Here is a 17,740-nt window from a genome sequence, read left to right as displayed (position 1 = left end):
AAGGGAGGACCGTGACAGGCTTGGGCTGAGTCTGACCATGTGTCAGGGCTGTCCATGTTGTCACGCTGAGTCACACTGGGGCTCGTTACCCTGGCAGAAGGGGTGGCTGCTGGGGGGGCAACCAGAGAATCTGCAAACCTCACTACATGTTCATTGAGGCACCGTGCCAGGCAGTAAGACGTGAACAAGATGGACATGGCCCCTACCCTAGACCCGCTGCCCTGCAGCTACTGGGGCAGGCGAAGATAGGGAGCACTTTGCTCCCGGTCCCCAAGGGGATTCCCAGGGCGAGGTCCTGAGTCTAGAGCCGACATAGGAAACGTTACTGCCCACGTCCGACGCCGCCCTCGGTGGGGGGAAGCTGGGACGCTCCGACGGCTGTGGGGTGCCCCGCACCACGCGCACATGTGGTCTCATTACAGGTGGAGACAGGGCTTGCTTGAGGCTCACCATGAGGAAACGCAGGCCAGGCGTTTGTCTCTAGTTTGACATCCTGGCCATGGCGGGGGGACGGGGGTAGGCTGCCCTGCGCTCTCCTGATAGCACCCCAGAGGCCTCCGCGGTTCGCACGGTGCGTAAGCACCCGTTGTCATTGAGCTAGCAGTGACCTAGGGGTCTTCTAGCAGCTCGGCTTATCACCACTCGGATTTCGTAGATGAGAGAGCAGAGATCAGAGGCGCAAGTCTACTCGTCAGGGAGCCTGGGTGTGACGCATGATGCTTTGTTCTGACGACCTGCCTCAATAGGAGGCCGCTAGAAAACCCTATTCTTGCACAGTAGACCCATAGGACCAGGGGAAGTTCTGGCTGGAAGGTTGCCAGTGGTCCCTTCCCCTCCAATGGCCAAAATCTTCCACACATAGGGTCCTGGGCCAAGTCTGTGTCTCTGTTCCATCCCCCTCTCCTTGCTGTGCCTTGGATGCACCAAGCTGGTCCCTGCCCCAGGGCCTTTGCTTGTGCCTGTGCCATCCCCCAGCACTCAGCACAGCCCTCCCGTGCCATTCTTTGGGCCTCAGCTTAGACGTTTCCTCCTGTTCCGTTTCTCCCGTGGCTGATCTAATGTCACTGGGTGTGCTGCAGCCCGGTTCTGGAACTAACCACCCAGAGTTGGCATAGACCCTACCAGTTAGGGCCTCTGTCCTCTGCAAGATTGCCCCCATGCCACCCGCACTTCTGCCCAGCTGACCACCTCTTCGGGGGTTCCTGTGGCCCCCTGGGGGCTGATAAGGATTCAGAGCTCATGCACGCAGCGCGGCCCCCAGCCTTGCCCTGGCCCAGTGTGGGCCGCGGCGTCCCAGGGTTCAGGCTCTGCTTTCCTCAGCCGGACAAAGGTCCGAGGGGCCCCGGCAGCTGGCTCAGCAGACGCGTCCATGTGTCACCCACAGCAGCGGCTACAGATCGTCACAAGCCACACCGTCGAAAACGCTGGGCAAGCAAGATTCCCTTCTCCCACCACCGTCCCTCCGCATCCTGCTAACCCCTCCAGCTCACGAGGTTGGTGTGCGGCCCTAAGCAGGACCCGGGCTCTGGGGAGGCCTCCCCTGCCCTCGCAGAGCTGTGGGGGCTGGGGGGACAGCAGATGGAGGGGCTTCAGGGAGGGGGAGGCTGTGAATACTCACGCCTTTCCTACGAGCCACCTTTAAGAAGCTTCTAGTATCGTGATTACTAGAAATAGCGTGAGTGAGCGCTCTTACTCTGGGTCACGTGTGAGGATGCCCCCTGCCCCATGGGGAGCCCTCTGCCCTAGCAGGGCTGCTGGGAAGCTCAGGTCCCCTGGGAGAAGCCCCATCCGTGACTCCCCATGTGTAGATGCCCTGGGCCCCTCAGCCCTTGGGAGTGGTGACCCGTGCCTCCAGGGTGTCCTGGGCCCAGGGACTGGCTTCTTCACACACCTTCCTTGGCCTTCCTCCCAACCCACTTGCCTTGAGTCACTGGCCCTGAGTCGGTTTCTGGGGCCCAGCCTGGGGCAGGCCAACCGGGGTGACCCGGTGACATCTGACCTTTGCTGACGCTGGTTCCTACAGCCATCAAGCTCCCTGAACGTGAAGAATTTGGTCTCCAAGCTATGCTCCCCGACTGGCCTGGACCTGGGCACCCCGCGGATGGCAGCAGAGGCCGGCGGTCCAGCCCTGAGCGCTCAGGCCCTCAAGGAGATGGCCGTGAGCACCAAGAGCATTGCCCTCATCGCGGCCACCCGGCGCTCCAAGGCGCAGGACCGCGAGGGTGGCAGCGGCCACTCCTCCCTCCACCTTCCGGAGGAGGTGGCCCTGGACTCCAGGGACCCGAAGGTCAGTGTCACCCCAAACCCGAGCCCAGCAGACCGGAGGCGGTCCCTTGCCAGCCCAGGCAGGGACTGCTCTGCAGAGAGGAAGCCCAGGAGGAAGCGGTCACCCTCCCTCACCTGGAGCGCACAGCCGGTGGGTGGACATTGGCCTCCTAGCCCTGTTGCAGGGTCCAGCTGGGATGGCAGAGAGGGAGGGTCGGGACTGACCCCACCGGTATGGTGGAGGCAGGAGGGCCCCGGTGCGGAGGAGGTGGAGGGAGGACTCCCGCCCCCACCCCCTGTCTAATTGGAAGCCAGGCGTGTTCTCTGTGGCACCTACCTTAACGTTCTTTCATGAATTCTCAGGTGCCCACGTGGTATTGGCATTGAGTATTGGCATTTTGACCCTAAAAAGGTACATCTCTTGGTTCTAGCACACTTGAGCCACACAGTAACCGTGTGAGTTGCGGGGTGCTGCCCACCACGTGGTCCCTTCTCCTGCAGGAACCTGGCACTGGGCCTGGCACTCACGGCCCTCCACTGCCAGGGCTGAGCTCCACGAGCGGTCCCATTGCACGGCCACTGATGGTCGTCTGCTCCCCATTCCGTGGCCAAGTGGGTCGTCTTTCATTTCTGACCACTTAGGCATCCCTCTGTGGGGAGGGGTCTTTGTTTCTAGTTGCCTTCTTGGGACACTGGATGGCGTTGACCTGTGGAAGTCTCCACGACATTTAAGCAAAATCCAGCACACACTCCCTGGCCACACTGATCACTCGCTGACCACACTGATCACTCCCTGGCCACGCTGATCACTCGCTGACTACACTGATCACTCGCTGACCGCGCCGATCACTCCCTGACCGTACTGATCACTCCCTGACTGCACTGGTCACTCCCTGGCCACACTGATCACTTGCTGGCCGCACTTATCATAGTAGTGTGAAGTTATGTTTGCATGGGGGAGAGGGTGGGTTTGGTACGGGTTCCAGTCCATATGGAAATGGTGTTCCCTTGGCGGGGTTCCTTTCCATCCTACACTTGGTTAAATAAACTGGAGGAAGTGAGCAGGCTTCTCTCTGGGCAAGCTGGCTGGTGGCCGGGGGCCTGACAGATGTCATTCCACCTCTGCCAGCCACACAGTGGACATCCGCTGATTCAGACTGAAGGCACTCTAGCAATCACTCAGTAGGATTAAAGATAGGACCGTAGCAGCGGTCAGAGGGTGAGTGTACCGGTCAGGACTCTCCAGACAAATGGAACCAGTAGAATGTGTGTGCATGTGCACGCCACAGATGCTCACGCACTCACACGCGCATACACACTCATATGTACACACTCATGCGTGCACACATACACGAACACACATTCACATGCACACATCCTCACACGCATACATACACGCACACACACACAGAGAAAGGTTTATTATTAGCCGTTGGCTCACGGAATTTATGGAGGCTGACAGATCCCAGCGCCATAGTCGGCAAGCTGGAGACCAGTTTAAGTCCAAAGCCAGGAAAACCCAAAGTCGCAGCTCAGGGCCATCAGGCAGGAGGAGTCCCTCCTAGTCCCAGGACAGTCAGCCCTTTTGTTCTCTCCAGGCCTTCGACTGATTGGACAAGGCCCACCCACACCACAGCAGGCAATCTGCTTTAGTCGGTCGATCTATTTAAATGTTAGCCATTTAAACCCCCTCCATTCTGGGGGCATTGAGAGGAGAACGTGGTGGGGGTGACAGCCAGCAGCCAGGAGGGGATCATTCATTCATTCTCTCATTCATTCCTCTCCGGGGGCTGGAGGGGGCTCTAGCAGTGATCCTGCTTCTGTCCGCTGAGGCGCGTCACGTGCCTGCAGCAGACTGCCACACGGTAGGCCTTTTTCCGTGTGTGGCTTTGGCTCAGAAGGACCTTGACGTGTCACCCCTTCCACGCCCGTGCCCCACGCCCTGCCCTGCTGTGTGCTTGTCCCTGCAGGTGATGGAGCCCGTGGCTGAGAGCCAGTTGCCCTTGGCACTCCCACAGCTGACAAAGTCGTCCGGAAAGAGCTTCTTCCCTGCCGTCCCCACGGCCTCCAAGAGGAAACCCAGCCTGGGTGTCCACGCAGGTACAGGGTCAGAGAGACAAGATGGCACGTTGGGGCTTTGTCAGCTTCTCTGGCCGAGGGTGAATCCTTGGAAAGTGTGACAGTTGTCAGCTCCTTGCTGTTAGTTTCTGGTTTTCGGGGCTGGGAGGGGGCCGAGGCCACTGGCTTCCCGAGAAGCGATGTTCCCAGAGGCACTGGGCTCTGCTTGTGGCCTGCCTGGCACCCCGGCAGAGTTTGGCACGGTGGCTCGAAACACGTGGGCTGCCTGCGTGTTGTCTGTCTCGGTCCGGGTTTGAATTCTGGCTCCTGTGGTTGTTACGGCGGAGGGTGTCCTCGTGGCGAGAACACTGGAACGCAGATAAAATCACAAACGAGAGGAAACCACTCGTATACTCCGCCGTAGGGTGGCCTCGTCCTGGGCGAGCAGCGGTGCGAACACCGGCCCCTGTTGTGGGCGCCCGGGTGTGGCCGGCGTATCACAGGTGCAGACGCACAGTGGGGGCGTCGGTGCTCCTCCAAAGTGCCCACACGCTGCCTGGCCTCCAGCAGGAGGATGTCGAGACCCAGCTTCTAGAAGGCATACCACCACTTGGGATTAATGGCCTGCAGCCTGTCTTTTTAAAAATTTTCCCATTAGTCTTAGTGATTCATCTTTGTCATATTTGTCAAAGGATCAGCCCTGTGAAGGTGGAAAAAACCCACCAGCAGGCCAGTCCTGGCCACGTAATCAGAGCTCACAGTGACGCAGCGCTTCCTCTGTGCTGGGCGCTTGGCGGGTGTCAGCCCACTTGTCCTCACGGCAGTCCTGTCCCTGCAGCACAGAGAAGGAAACCGAGGCACAGAGGTTCAGGGCCTTGTGTGAGGTCACACGGCTGGGAGTGGCAGACCCGATCCCTAGCGCTCCACCAGACTTTTATGCCTTCCCTCACGTCTTGTTTCAGTATCAGAGTACGTGTGGGTCAAGGAGGGAGTGTGTCTTAGGGCCGTGGCCGCAGATGTCGAGGACCATGGCCGCAGTGTGCACAGCCATGCTCCATCTCGCTGGTGCGTGTGCACTTTGCACAACGTGGCTCATATCCGTGCTCTCGAATTCTTCAGAAACCTCAGATCTCGGGACAGAGTTCAGACTTACCTGTGATTTTGCGGTTCGGCTCCTGGAACTGCTGGTGGCGACGCAGGCTTGCGATAGCAGGGCAAGACCTTAGAAACTCAGGTGTTCTTCATCCATATGGGATTTGCCTCTTTTGGAGGTGTTTATTTACTCATCCTCCTGCTTCTATGCTCATAAAACAATCACATGGTCCTGGAGAGTACAGCAGCGTCAGGCGTGCAGAGCCGGGCACGTGTCCACCACCGTCCTCCCAGCAGGCGGCCAGGAGCCCCTGACGCCAGTCCCCAGGCCCTCGCCTGGAGGGGCACCAGGGGGACACCTGCCTGGGGCAGCTCGGGAGAGGCCTGGCTGTCACCGCGTAGCCAAAGCCTCAGGGCTTCTGTGATCACCTGTCCCCTGGAGATAAGCCCCTCCCCACCTGTCTCTACAGGTGATTTAAAAAAGAGTTTGCTTTGCTTCCTATTTCATTATGAAATCGCTAACATACCCAGAAGACGGGACACCAGCACGCTGACCTCGGTGGAAGCTTCTGGCCCCAGCTGCGGCCGTGCTCTGCTGACTCTGCTTCTGCGCTCCCGACGCACATTCCGTCTGCTCGTTCGTGGTTTGCTTTCCTGGAGAGGCGTCGAGAAAATCCCAGAGCGTGACGCTTCCCCCGTGAATCTCTCAAGAGCTTTCCCTCTGCGATGACAGAGTGTTTGTTGCATATCACAGCTCGGCAGTTGAGTGCACTGCCCTATGTCTGTGCGCAGAAGAAACCAGCCGTTTTCAAATAAACCAGAGTGGGCTGTGCTTGGCCCCCTCAGTGGGTGAGAAAGGGGCACAGGCTGAGCCCAAGGCTCACGGGGAGGTGCTGAGCAAAGGCTGGGCCCTCTTCTCTCAGTGGGGCACAGAGGCTCCCCCCTCTGTAGCCACGTGTTTCTGTGAAGGAAGGAGTCAGAGCCCGTTAGCATAGATGGTCCTCCTGGATCCACAGCTGCTGGTTCAAATGGATAAACTGAGTCAAAGTGACGTCTCTAGGCCCACACTGCGTGTGGCTGGTGCAGCCAGGCTCCTGGGCGCCTCCTGCTGTGCCTGGCTGTCTGCTTGGAGAAGGAACACACGTGTCCTTGGCAGGTGTCCAGGAGGCCCTGCAGGCAGCGGGGTTGACCAGGGATCCTGTATCACTGGCGGGGGCAATGCAGGTCCGTGCAGGGAGCCCGAGGACCACCACAGATGGTGTTTGCACAGGCCCGGGCTCCCCTGGGGTAGGCTCGCAGTGTAATCTGACTGCTTGTTCGCAGTTTCGGGCAGTGGCCCTGCGCTCACACCCGATGTGTGTCGTGTCTGGGTGTGCGGCGTCCAGCCACAGCCCCGCGGGCGTCTGAACAGGGAAGAACGGCCATCACCGAGTGGACAGTGGATGGATGCCAGGAGGGAGTTTATCACGCACGGAAACCCTACCATGTAGATGCCCATTTCACAGAACGATAGACGCTCCCAGCGCGGAGGGGGCGGCCCAGGCCCGAGACCCCCAGGCGCTCCTGCACCTTTGCTCTCTTCCACGTCCTGGGCCAAGCGCAGAGTGCATCTTCCCCGTGCTCTCTGCCAGCTCATGCAGGGAGCGCGACACCCGCCCTGAAATCTTCCTGAAATATGGCCGAGTCCTCTAGACGAGGAGCCCCTCCCCCGGTCAGGAGCTGGAGCAGCTGCGGGCGTTCATCCCTACGCACAGACGACAGCCCAACCCAGCGGTTCACGGGCCCTGGAGGAGCCTGGATGGCCGGCACCACACTTTAAAGAAGCGTGAAGTCACTTTGCGCATAAAATGCAGAGGCCCAGCTTCTGCAAGAGGAGGAGAGAGATGGCTCCCTCCCTCCCCGCCTTCAGGGCCTGACTCGGGTTCCGTCAGTGAGGTCTTCCTGACTGTGGCATTTCATTTTTTTTTTTTTAATTTTATTTATTTATTGGACAGAGAGAGACACAGCGAGAGAGGGAACACCAGCAGGGGGAGTGGGAGAGGGAGAAGCAGACTTCCTGCTGAGCAGGGAACCCGATGCGGGGCTTGATCCTAGGACCCTGGGATCAGGACCTGAGCCGAAGGCAGATGCTTAACGACTGAGCCACCCAGGCGCCCCGACTGTGACATTTCAGACCGTGACCACAGCCGCCCGCGACCCCGCCCCAGGGACTGCGTACTGAATACGAGCCTTGGTCCCCCTTTTCCTCCCCCAGCCGTCTACAGGTTCCCTGCGTGTGGGACATTAGGCCCTGTGTGCCCAGTAAATATAGCTTAACAGAGGACGGACGGACAGACGGCCTCCCTACACTGAGGCCACAGGTTCGGTCGCATTGGCTGCCCGGCTCACTGGTCTCCGGCCTCCCTCCCTAGTTGCGTCTCCTGACGAGCTTGTGTGCGCCTCCCTCTGCGGGTCCGCAGTGTTCTCAAGTCTGACCCCTGTTCTTTTAACACGGCAGTAAAAGTCACACACACACAACTCAGCATTTTAAAGCGTGCAACACCGTGGTATTTAGTGTGTTTACAGTGTTGTGCGTCCACACCACTGGGTGGTTCCAGAACATTCCATCACCCCAAAAGGAGACCCTGAACCCCATTCCCGCCCCCCCCCCAGCCCCTGGCAGCCACTGATGTACGTCCCGTCTCTACGGGTTGGCCCGTTCTGGGCATTTCCTGCACATGGACTCTCACGATGTGCGGCTGTGGGTCTGGCTGCTCGCGCGGGGCGTCTCTGGGCTGTGGCAGCATCGGGGTTCATGCCCTGTTAAGGCCGAGTACTATCCCGTCACCTGCAGGCCACGTGTTTGTACCACTGTCAGTGGTTCCCACCTCCTGGCCATCGTGAGTCTGCCCAGGTGTTTGCTTAAACATCTGTTTGCGGGTCTCTGGCTGATACCTGAGAGTGGGTCTGTGTGTCCCAAGGTTGTTGGACTTCCCGGGGAACCGCCACCCCGTCTCCCACCAGGGCCACACTGTGGCGCATCCCCACCAGCAGTCCCAAGTCTCCATCCCACTCCGCGAGCTCAGTCCTGTCACCTCTCCTGTGCCGAGACCTCTTGACTCCCCGTTCCTTCCCCGACTCGCCGGCAGCAGTGGGCCCGGCCCTGGTTAAGCATCAGGCATGCTCTGGGCTGTGGGGGACGGCAGCCCGAGAACAGAACAGCCCCCCCTCTCATGCGGACATGTGTGCTGGGTGGAAGCAGGTGTTGGGAGAACAAAGTGACCAGGGCGGACTGCAGGGCTGGGGATCTGAGCTCAGACTGTCAGGTGGCGTCTGCATGGGGGCGCCCAGCCGTGTCTGGGGGAGACACCCTCTCCCTTGCTGCTTCCTCTTCTGTCTGATTAAACTCTGCTCAGTAACCCCGGGGAACCCTCCTGTGGCCAGGTCATCAGAGCAAACAGGGGAAGGAGAGGGAAAGAGAGAGAAGAGAGCGTGGCTGCCGGGGGAGGGAAAGGAATCAAAGCCAGAGGGGGGAGCGTTCCGGAAGGGACCGGGCTGTGGGGAGTGCAGACAAGGTGGCCTCAGTAAAGAGCCTGTGGGCACATGGTAGGTGCTCAACGCGCTGCGTCGAGGGTTCGTCATTTCCTCTCATCCCAGGACCCCGGGGCGGCCCCTAAGCTCATGTCCTCTCCTCTCCTGTTCACCGTGTAGACGAGAAGATGCCCCCGGTGCCTGAGGTCAGCTTCACCTTCCCCAGCGCCACGTGGCACAGCAGCCCGGGCCCGGGCAAGGCCCCGCTCCTGCCCCGGGACATCCGAGGTCAGTGCCCGCGCGAACCCACGGCTCCCGCTCCCCACGCGCCCCTGCCATGCATGCGGCGGCCGCGCCTCCCCGTGGCTACTTGAAGGGACGGCCGGGTCTAGAACGTGAGCGGAAGCGCCACGCCAGCCCAGAAACAACGATGCGTGTGTCGTGTAATTGCGGGTTCACACCACCTCCCAGAGGGTTGTGCTAAGTTTGCAGTTTTGCCCACGGCGTTGTGAACGCGCCAGTTTGACCGTGACACCGCCAGGCCTGAGCGTGAACCTCAAAACACGGAGGACACGTCCCATTCCTCCTCTGCTCCTGTGTCTCAAAGACACGAAGGCTGCACATCCCGGAGGCGGTTTAAGCCGTGTTAGCATCTGCGTCCATGTAATCCTCACCCCAGCCTGGGAGGCGGGTGCTGCCTGAACCCTTTCCGGGGTGGGACACTCCCTCTGACAGCATTCGCCTCCCCACCCCCAAACCAACACACAGCCGAGCCGTGGGGAAGGACGGGTATAAATCATCGATAGGCCTGAAGCCCACCAGGGAGGGAAGTTCTTCCTTCTGTCTAACCTCAGTCCCTCTTACTGTACCTTTAACCTCCACCTTCCTGTTATCATTTCAGAACAGGACAAGAACTTCTCGGTGTTATGCTCTTCTTTCCACGGGTTCTTGGGGAGAGGGTCTCAAAGATGTTTGCTGGCTATGCCCTTGGGGGGAGGCGCAGGCCAGTTTAAACAGTGAGGGAGATGGGAAACGGTCCACGAGGACTCCCCCACCCTAATTGCATGTGTCCCCCTGCAGTGGAGAAAGGGACTGAGGGGGGGGTCTCAGGAACAGAACTGTGTCACGAGAGCGTGTGGGGAAACGGGGCCCCAGGCTGGGGAGGTGCAGTCCCACAGGGCGCGGGCGGAGCTGGAGGAGGGAGGCGTGCCCACACGGGTCCTGAACCGAGTTTGGCCGGCGGCTGGGGCCAGGACATCCGCACCAGGGACCCAGCCGTGGGGACTCCGGCTTTGCTGGAGTCGGCCTCGACCACAGACTAGAGTCTCCCCACCCCTCCAGGGTCTACAGATAGCGGAGGCCGGCACCACAGCCCACTGCCCCCCAGTGCCCCCCGCAAGCCCCGGGGCAGCGCCAAGCTGCCACGAAGGCCACAGTGAGGATGTCAGCCTGCAGGCCAGGCACGCGGGGGCAGGCCAGAGAGGCTGGCCCCAGCCACAGGGCTCTCTCTGCCTGGGTTTGCGAGACGGATCCCTGGCAGGGACCCTTCGGGGGCAGCCAGCCAGCTTTCTGCAGCTCTCTGTGCCGGCGGCTGCCTCGCCAACCCCCTTCAGAGGGAGGCCCTTGATGGAATGTCAGAGCCCCTCTCAAGGATGCCTCAGGAGCAGCCTCAGACCTCATCTGGGTCATTCGCAGTCGTGGGTGCTCGTCTAGGATCCCTCCACCCTGCCATTTCTGCTCCAGGGGAACGCTGCCGCTCTTCCCCTGGTTGGGCGAGGCCCACCCGCGCTGTGGAGGGTCCTCTGGCGGACCCGAAGTCTCCTTGCTGGTAGAGATGTTAATCTCGTCTGAAGAACACCTTCGCAGCACCATTTACACTGGTGTTTGACCTGACCCCTGGATGCCGTGGCCCGGCCAAGTTGATGCTCAAATTAACCCTCACGCCCCACGAGGCCCAGCAGATGGCGGCGTCCCATCGCAGCCCGCGTCGGGGACAAGAGCACCCTCCATTCCCGTGACCCCCGCACCCCCCACCGTGTTCTCACGGCCCTTCCCACATGCCGTGCAGCAGACACTGCAGCCAGCAGTTGGGAGACAGCCATGTGCACTGCGAGCCCAGGAACCAAGGTTCTACCGTCTCATCGGGATAGAAAAGTCTGGGAAAGCCCGAGCCCCGTCCGTGGGCGCCCGGGCGTCGCTTCCTCCCGCTCTGCTCTCGGCGCTTGCTGTGGCTGTCAATCCACTGCCCACGTGACAGGCTCTCAGGGGCACCGTGTGGAGGCCGTGGGACTGGAGCCACCTCCCTCGTGGCAGGAGCCATGCTACGTGTAGCCCGTGGTGGAATCGATGGGTGGGGAGTCAGCTTGTAGCACGTCCGGGGGAGGTGGTGCTGTGGCCTCGTGGACTGAGTGGAAAGCGGGTTGTCTCGGATCCGTGGGTGCCTGGCACTGGGTCGACACCCCATACGTGTTGTGCAAACTGCACGGCTGGGCGCCACAGCCCGGCTCCCTTCTCGTCGTAAGACCCGCCATCAGGGAGGACCCGCTGGGGACTTGTCCTTTCGGGGCCTTCTGGAGGAGTGCGTGGAGGTGGGAGGTCAGTCCCCCATTTACCTTTGGGGGTTCTGCTGCCTTGTGTGCAGGCCTGCCAGGGGCCCTCTGATGCCCACCTCCTACCCCGGGGCAGTGCTGAGCCTGGGCGCCCTCTGATGCCCACCTCCTACCCCGGGGCAGTGCTGAGCCTGGGTGCCCTCTGACGCCCACCTCCTACCCCGGGGCAGTGCTGAGCCTGGGTGCCCTCTGATGCCCACCTCCTACCCCAGGGCAGTGCTGAGCCTGGGTGCCCTCTGATGCCCACCTCCCCTTCCCCGGGGGACAGTGCTGAGCCTGGGCGCCCTCTGATGCCCACCTCCCCTTCCCCGGGGGACAGTGCTGAGCCTGGGCGCCCTCTGATGCCCACCTCCCCTTCCCCGGGGGACAGTGCTGAGCCTGGGCGCCCTCTGATGCCCACCTCCCCTTCCCCGGGGGACAGTGCTGAGCCTGGGCGCCCTCTGATGCCCATCTCCCCTTCCCCGGGGGACAGTGCTGAGCCTGAGCGCCCTCTGATGCCCACCTCCCCTTCCCGGGGCAGTGCTGAGCCTCAGGGCAGGGATGACTTCTGCTTTCCCGTCCTGGCCTCAGATCCTGGGTAGGGCAAGAGTTACTGGTTGCCCCCTATATCTGCTCACTTTCTTCCAGGATAATAGAACCCCCAATTTTTAGCTAGTCACATGGCTCCCCAAATAAGGACTGTACCTCCCAGCCTCTTTGGCGGCTGCATATGGCCGCATGACTGAGTTCTGACAGATAGGATATAAGCCAGAAGCAGCTGCTTCCAGGCACTTTCACCACAAAGGATCATTCGGGTGTTCTTCATGCCTCTTTCCTCCTTCACTTCCTCAATCCTACTACCTGGAATGTGAATGTGATGGCTGGAGCTCTAGCCACCACTTTGAGGCCTTGAGGACAAAGGCCACGCCCTCAGGAGGATGGGGTGGGCAGCTGAAAGGAGCAGAGATGCCTCTCACCATTATTACATCCTACCCCCAGATGCGAACTTGAGAGAGGAGTGAGTGCACCTCATCTTAACTGATAGGGAGGGGAAGCCCAGGCAGCTGCCAGTTGTGGCTGGAGAAGTCCCTGGTACTTTTGTGGAGTGACGTCAACAGATTAGAAACGACAGCATGGCGGGACGAGACGTGGGGTCAGGCATAGCCCCCAAGTTGTTCGTAGGCTGGCGTGAGCGTACAGGAGGAACTCCTGGGCTTTCTACACCCCGTCTCGAGCTGGGTGGAAAAGAGAGCCATGGACTGGAAGCCTGTGGACCAGCCCATGCACCTGAGAAAGGGCTGAGAAGGTACTTAAATGGGGGAGGGGGGTCCCCAGCCTCACGGGGGTGTATTAGTCAGGGTTTTCCAGCAAAACAGAACTACGAGGGTGTGCGTGTGCGGAGACACTTAGTTTAGGGAATTGGCTTGTGCGATTGCGAAGGCTTGGCAAGTCCACGGTCTGTGGGGTGGGCCAGCAGGGGAGGCCCCGGGAAGCACTGTCTGCTCAGGGAAGGTCAGCCTTTTGTTCTGTTCTGGCCTTCGGATGATGGAATGTGGCCCACCCACATTACGGAGGGCCGTCTGCTTTACTGAACACCTGCTGATTTGCATGTTAATCTCACCCCAATACACCCCCACAGAAACATCCAGAGTAGTGTTTGACCACCTATGTGGGTGCCGCGGCCCAGCCAAGTGGTCACGTGAAATTCGCCATCGTGGGGTGGGGGGACACAGGACCAGGAAGAGCCAGGGTGGAGAGGTTCACACCCACTCCATGCCAGCCTGTGACAGCCGCGGCGGCCCCTGAGCTCAGGGTCAACCCAGGTGAGGGAAGCTGGGGGAGGATCTTGAATTTGGCTTCAAACTCATCTTGAGTTTGAACCCAAAATGACTGAGGAAAGTTGCACAAGCGTCTGAGTGTCCCCAGGGGTTGTCTTTGGGCCCATCGGTTTCAGGTGACTGCAGATTTGCACCTGTGACATCAAGGTCACACTGTGATCTCACCACTTTAAAAAGACAGGAAATTATATAAAGGGAACGATAAAAACATCCACCCCTACCCGTGCCTCCTCGGAGCTAAGTCCTCTTCCGTGACTGGGTGCATGCTCTTCCCAGTTTTCCCACGAATCGTCCAAATTAAGTGTCTCACCTTAGGTCCCCACAGTGGCAGAGGCTGTCACAAGACTAGGGTGCAGGTGGCTTCTTTGGGAGGGGATGCTAGGGGGCGGAGAGGCCAGGGCACGTGAGACTGGGAGGAAGGGAAAGCCACCAGGCTTGGCACCACTGTGGAGCTGCCGTAGGCAGCGGGAGGCGCGGTCTGCCAGGACCCCGGGCTTCCAAGCAAGCCTCTGGAATAGACCCCCGAGCGCCAGGGGTGGGGACCCTGGGGTACAGTGGCCCTGCATTAGGCTGTGCTCGCAAGTGGCCCAAGTATTCTCGCCCCATCCCCAGGAGTAGAGGAACCCCAGGGCAGAGAATGGAAACTGGTGCAAAACTCAGAGCAAAGTGCATTTCGACACCATCCACAGGCTGCAGCTGAAGGCCCAGGCGAGGCCTGGGGGCCAAAGGCACCTGGGACAAAGAAACACGCACACGCACATGCACACACCCAGGCACCCGTCTCCCGCCCCCCTCCCTGCTGTGGCTCACACTGTCCCCTCTGCTTGGAAGCCCTCCCCACCCTCCCCACCAGCTTCTGGTCCTCACCCAGGAGGCCTCTCTCCTTACCTGCTGGCCCAGGGACTCAGGGTCTCCTCTGTCACTGCCCTTACACACCATGTGACGACTGTCTTTCCCCCGCTCACCTTCAGCACCTCGGACCAGGCCCTGCCTTACATCTCTGCGTCCTCCCTGGTCCGAAGCAGGTGCCCGGGGCATGGCTGTGGAATGAAGGGGTGAGTGAGTGAGCGGTGCGGGCAGGCACTGCACTCAGAGTTGGAGGTGCAGGGCGGGGGCCGTGGCCTGGGGCATGTCTGTGCTGGGAAGCTGGTCCCTCCACAGCCAGCGTGGCGTGCTGGGAGACGTGCAAAGGGGCACACGTGCAGCTGCCATCCAGGGGCTTCACTGTGCCCGTGCCGGGACCCAGCTGAGGCAAGGGAACACAGGCACCAAAACGAACATCTGTCAAGGAAGGGAGAGGGTAAAACTTTATCGCTGCAAGTCTCTGGGGGCTGTCATCGGCCTGGGGACGTGGAGCGCTGGGTACTTGTGACTAAGTGGCTGAGCTGGATTTGAACCCAGGGTGTGCGGCCTCTTCCCTTGTCACCCCTGGAAGCCAGGCCAGATATGCTGGGCAATAGGGAGCCACAGCATGTTCCTGAGCGAGGGAGAAACCTGAGCACGTCTCACTGTTGCATGGAGCCTGGCGCCTCGCAGCTGTTGGGTGACGGTGGGCTGAAAGCTGATGGACGAGGAATGGGAATGTTGGGAGTCCTTTAACGTTTGCAAACTGGGTAAGATCCTGTGGGTGCTGTATACACAGCATGCACACACCTGGGAGTCTGCACTCACCTGTGTGTGCTGTGTGGAACAGCCGTGGAGGGAAATCCTAGAAACGGGGCACAGGGAGGGGCTTAGAGGGCACGTGGGCAGCAGACCCCTTTCCACTGCGTCTGTTTTCTACCCGTTTGGATTTTTACCGTGTTCCTGTATGACTTACTGTGAAAAAGAAAAAAAAAAGAAATTATTTTTAAAACAGCCATGGTTCCATTATATGCTGGTGTGGGCAGCTCTCTGAAATACACCAACTGAAAAAAAATAGAGGATAGAACAGTATGTATGATATGCTTTTATGTCGATATGAAATTATATAACATATGCAAATGTGGCAGATGTGAATTAGTTCTCGAAGAATTCCCGAGACACAGAGACAGAAACCGGTGCTTTGTCTGCAAGGCCCAAGCCACTGATGAGAGGGCGGGCGGGGCTGGGAGGAAGGGGTAGGACCTCACCTTCGGAAAGGGTTCTTTGTTCCTCAGACAGATTGTCCCCAAGTTTCTGGGGCTCTGCGTCCCCAGTTAGAGCCCTTGTCAGTGCTGCCTGTGTGCTGCGTGGGGAGCAGGCCAGCCCCGGTCGCTTCCACGGGGCCCCTCCCAGGAAGGGAGGGAGCTCTGTGCCACCCTTGACTTTGTTAAAGCTCTTCCTGCAAGGTTTGCTCTGAGGCTCAGAGAGTCAGCTTTCTCCTCTGCCTGTGACCCGAGGTCCAGGAGGTGCAAAGGTGCCAGGCGGGTCAGGGAGGGAAACGGAATCCAGGGGGGCCCGAGGCCGGGGGCCAAATGGAGCCCCAGCCAGCACTATGTGCCAAGGACACAGCAGCCACTGGACAGACACATACCCTCCCTCACGGGGCCCACATTCTAGAGAAGGTCGGGGCAGAGAATGAACGGGAAGCACTGTGATGAAAACCAGCTACAGGGACGGAGTGCTGGGTGGGCTACTTTGGAGAGGCTGGTCAAGGAAGGCCCCAGGTGGGGAGCAGAGCAAGGGCAAAGGCCCTGGGGCAGATGGGTGGTGCTGGCTCTGATAAGGTAATGCAGTAAACCTCAGAGGCCCTGAGCAAGACTCAGGAGGTGCTATGGCCTCAATGTTTGTGTCCCCCCAAAATTCCTGTTTTGAAATCCTGACCCCCAACGATGATGGTGGGACCAGTGCCCTCCCCAGTCCCCTCCCCCACATGAGGACACAACGAGAGGGTGCTGGCCACGGATGGGACGAGGGCCTTCCCCAGAAAGTGGCCATGTGGCGCCTTGATCTTGGACTTCCAGCCTGCAGGACGGTGAGCGATAAATGTGTGTTGTTTCTAAGCCTCCCGGTCTGCGGGATCTTGTTACAGCAGCCCGAACGGACTGAGATAGGAGAGCAGCAAAGGAGGGCTCTGGGCGGACCTGTGGGTATTCGAGCAACTTTAAGAGAACCAGCAGGTCCTGCGGAGGACTAGAGCTCTGACAGAGGACACATGAAGACTTCTGAATTGCCCCCACCTGCTGCTGTGCAGACGCTGTCCCGTGACCTCACCCGGGGTCCTGGCGTCCTCTACAGGACAGAGGCTGAACCTGCAAACTCTTCTGGAAACATCCCGTGTTCGGCACCGTCTTGTTCCGAGCCTTTGCTGCAGGAGGAGAGGGACAGGGGCAGGGGGGCGGGGCGGGGAGCCGATTCCAGAATCCAGCCCAGGGAAAGATGGGCAGGGAAGCGGCTGCCACGGGGGAATGGTGGTGTATTTTCCTGCAGAGGACGGTGTGAAGTCTGGGCTGCCCAGAGGAGTGAGCTTGCAGGTGTGCAAGCAGGGACAAGCCGCTGATCACACTGGTGACAGAAGTCATCAGGTGGCCGGACGTTTAAGCGCTCTCATGCTTCCTCCTAAAAACGGGTCACGCATTCCCTGAGCTGGCTTGTGCTTTCGGAGTTTGTATGGGTCAGCCTGTGTGTGGATCACGAGGGCTTGCATATGACTCGGCTAGTGGCTTCTCCTCCCTCCAGGGTCCCCAGGCTTCCTGTCCATACCCCAGGGCAGCCTTAGCAGGTGGGACTGGGGGGCTGGGTTTCACTCTGACAGTGCTCCTCCGGCTTCATGAGCCTCACCATGGCCTCGCCCTGGCCCTCCTGGGGGCCCCCTTGCCTTCCAACTGGGGGCTTCTGCTGCCCCTTGAATGAAATGGAGCGTCGGTCATTTGTCCCCTACTGGCCATTCCAGCAACCAGGAGGGTGAAGCAGAAGGCAGCGGAGAGGGTTTGCCAGGACTGGGTTTGGGGTGAGGTGCATGGGGCTTGGCCAGACCTCTGGGGTGCTGCCAGTCACTGAGGTCGCTTCTGATGCTCCCATCTCCAGCCAGCACCCCTTTTCCCTGAGTTCAAGAAGCAAGCATCCTTCTGTCTCCCCGACAGGTATGCATTTCTCGCTCTGCACGCACAGCACCAAGTTCACAAGGCTTGTGCCCCTAGACTGTTCTCCAGTGTTTCCTACCTCTGTTGGTGGCACACCCTTGACTCCTCTGCCCCCTCCGCCCATCAGCCAGTCCTAAGCCTGCCCTCATCCCCCGGTCCTCTTCCCCCACCCCCTCCCCTACACCCCCACCATGCTGCAGCGGGCCCCACAGTGCCTCCCGGCTGGTCTCCCTGCTCAAATGCCCAGCTCTCTGCACACACTGACTCTCTCATGCGTAACTTCTGCGGGAGGTGAGCGTTATCATTTCCAGCATCATCCAGGTAAGGACATGGGGGCTCAGAGAGG

At 59.9% G+C, this 17,740-nt stretch overlaps 1 protein-coding gene across 1 annotated transcript in view; it reads left to right on the top strand.

The window, feature by feature from the left end:
* LOC113247733 (kinesin-like protein KIF19) overlaps positions 1-10,247 on the top strand; it is a 35,672-nt gene extending 25,425 nt beyond the window's left edge. The window contains exons 18-23 of the mRNA XM_048224491.2: positions 2,024-2,287; positions 4,236-4,365; positions 5,286-5,388; positions 8,376-8,545; positions 9,106-9,213; positions 10,006-10,247. Coding sequence (XP_048080448.2) covers positions 2,024-2,287; positions 4,236-4,365; positions 5,286-5,388; positions 8,376-8,545; positions 9,106-9,213; positions 10,006-10,247 — 1,017 coding nt within the window. The remainder of the gene's footprint in view (positions 1-2,023; positions 2,288-4,235; positions 4,366-5,285; positions 5,389-8,375; positions 8,546-9,105; positions 9,214-10,005) is intronic.
* Positions 10,248-17,740: the final 7,493 nt, after the last annotated feature.

This window comes from Ursus arctos, unplaced genomic scaffold (genome assembly GCF_023065955.2).
Source record: "Ursus arctos isolate Adak ecotype North America unplaced genomic scaffold, UrsArc2.0 scaffold_2, whole genome shotgun sequence".
NCBI lineage: Eukaryota > Metazoa > Chordata > Mammalia > Carnivora > Ursidae > Ursus > Ursus arctos.
The sequence above is the reverse complement of the archived record's forward strand: the minus strand, read 5'-3'. Positions and strand labels throughout refer to the sequence as shown.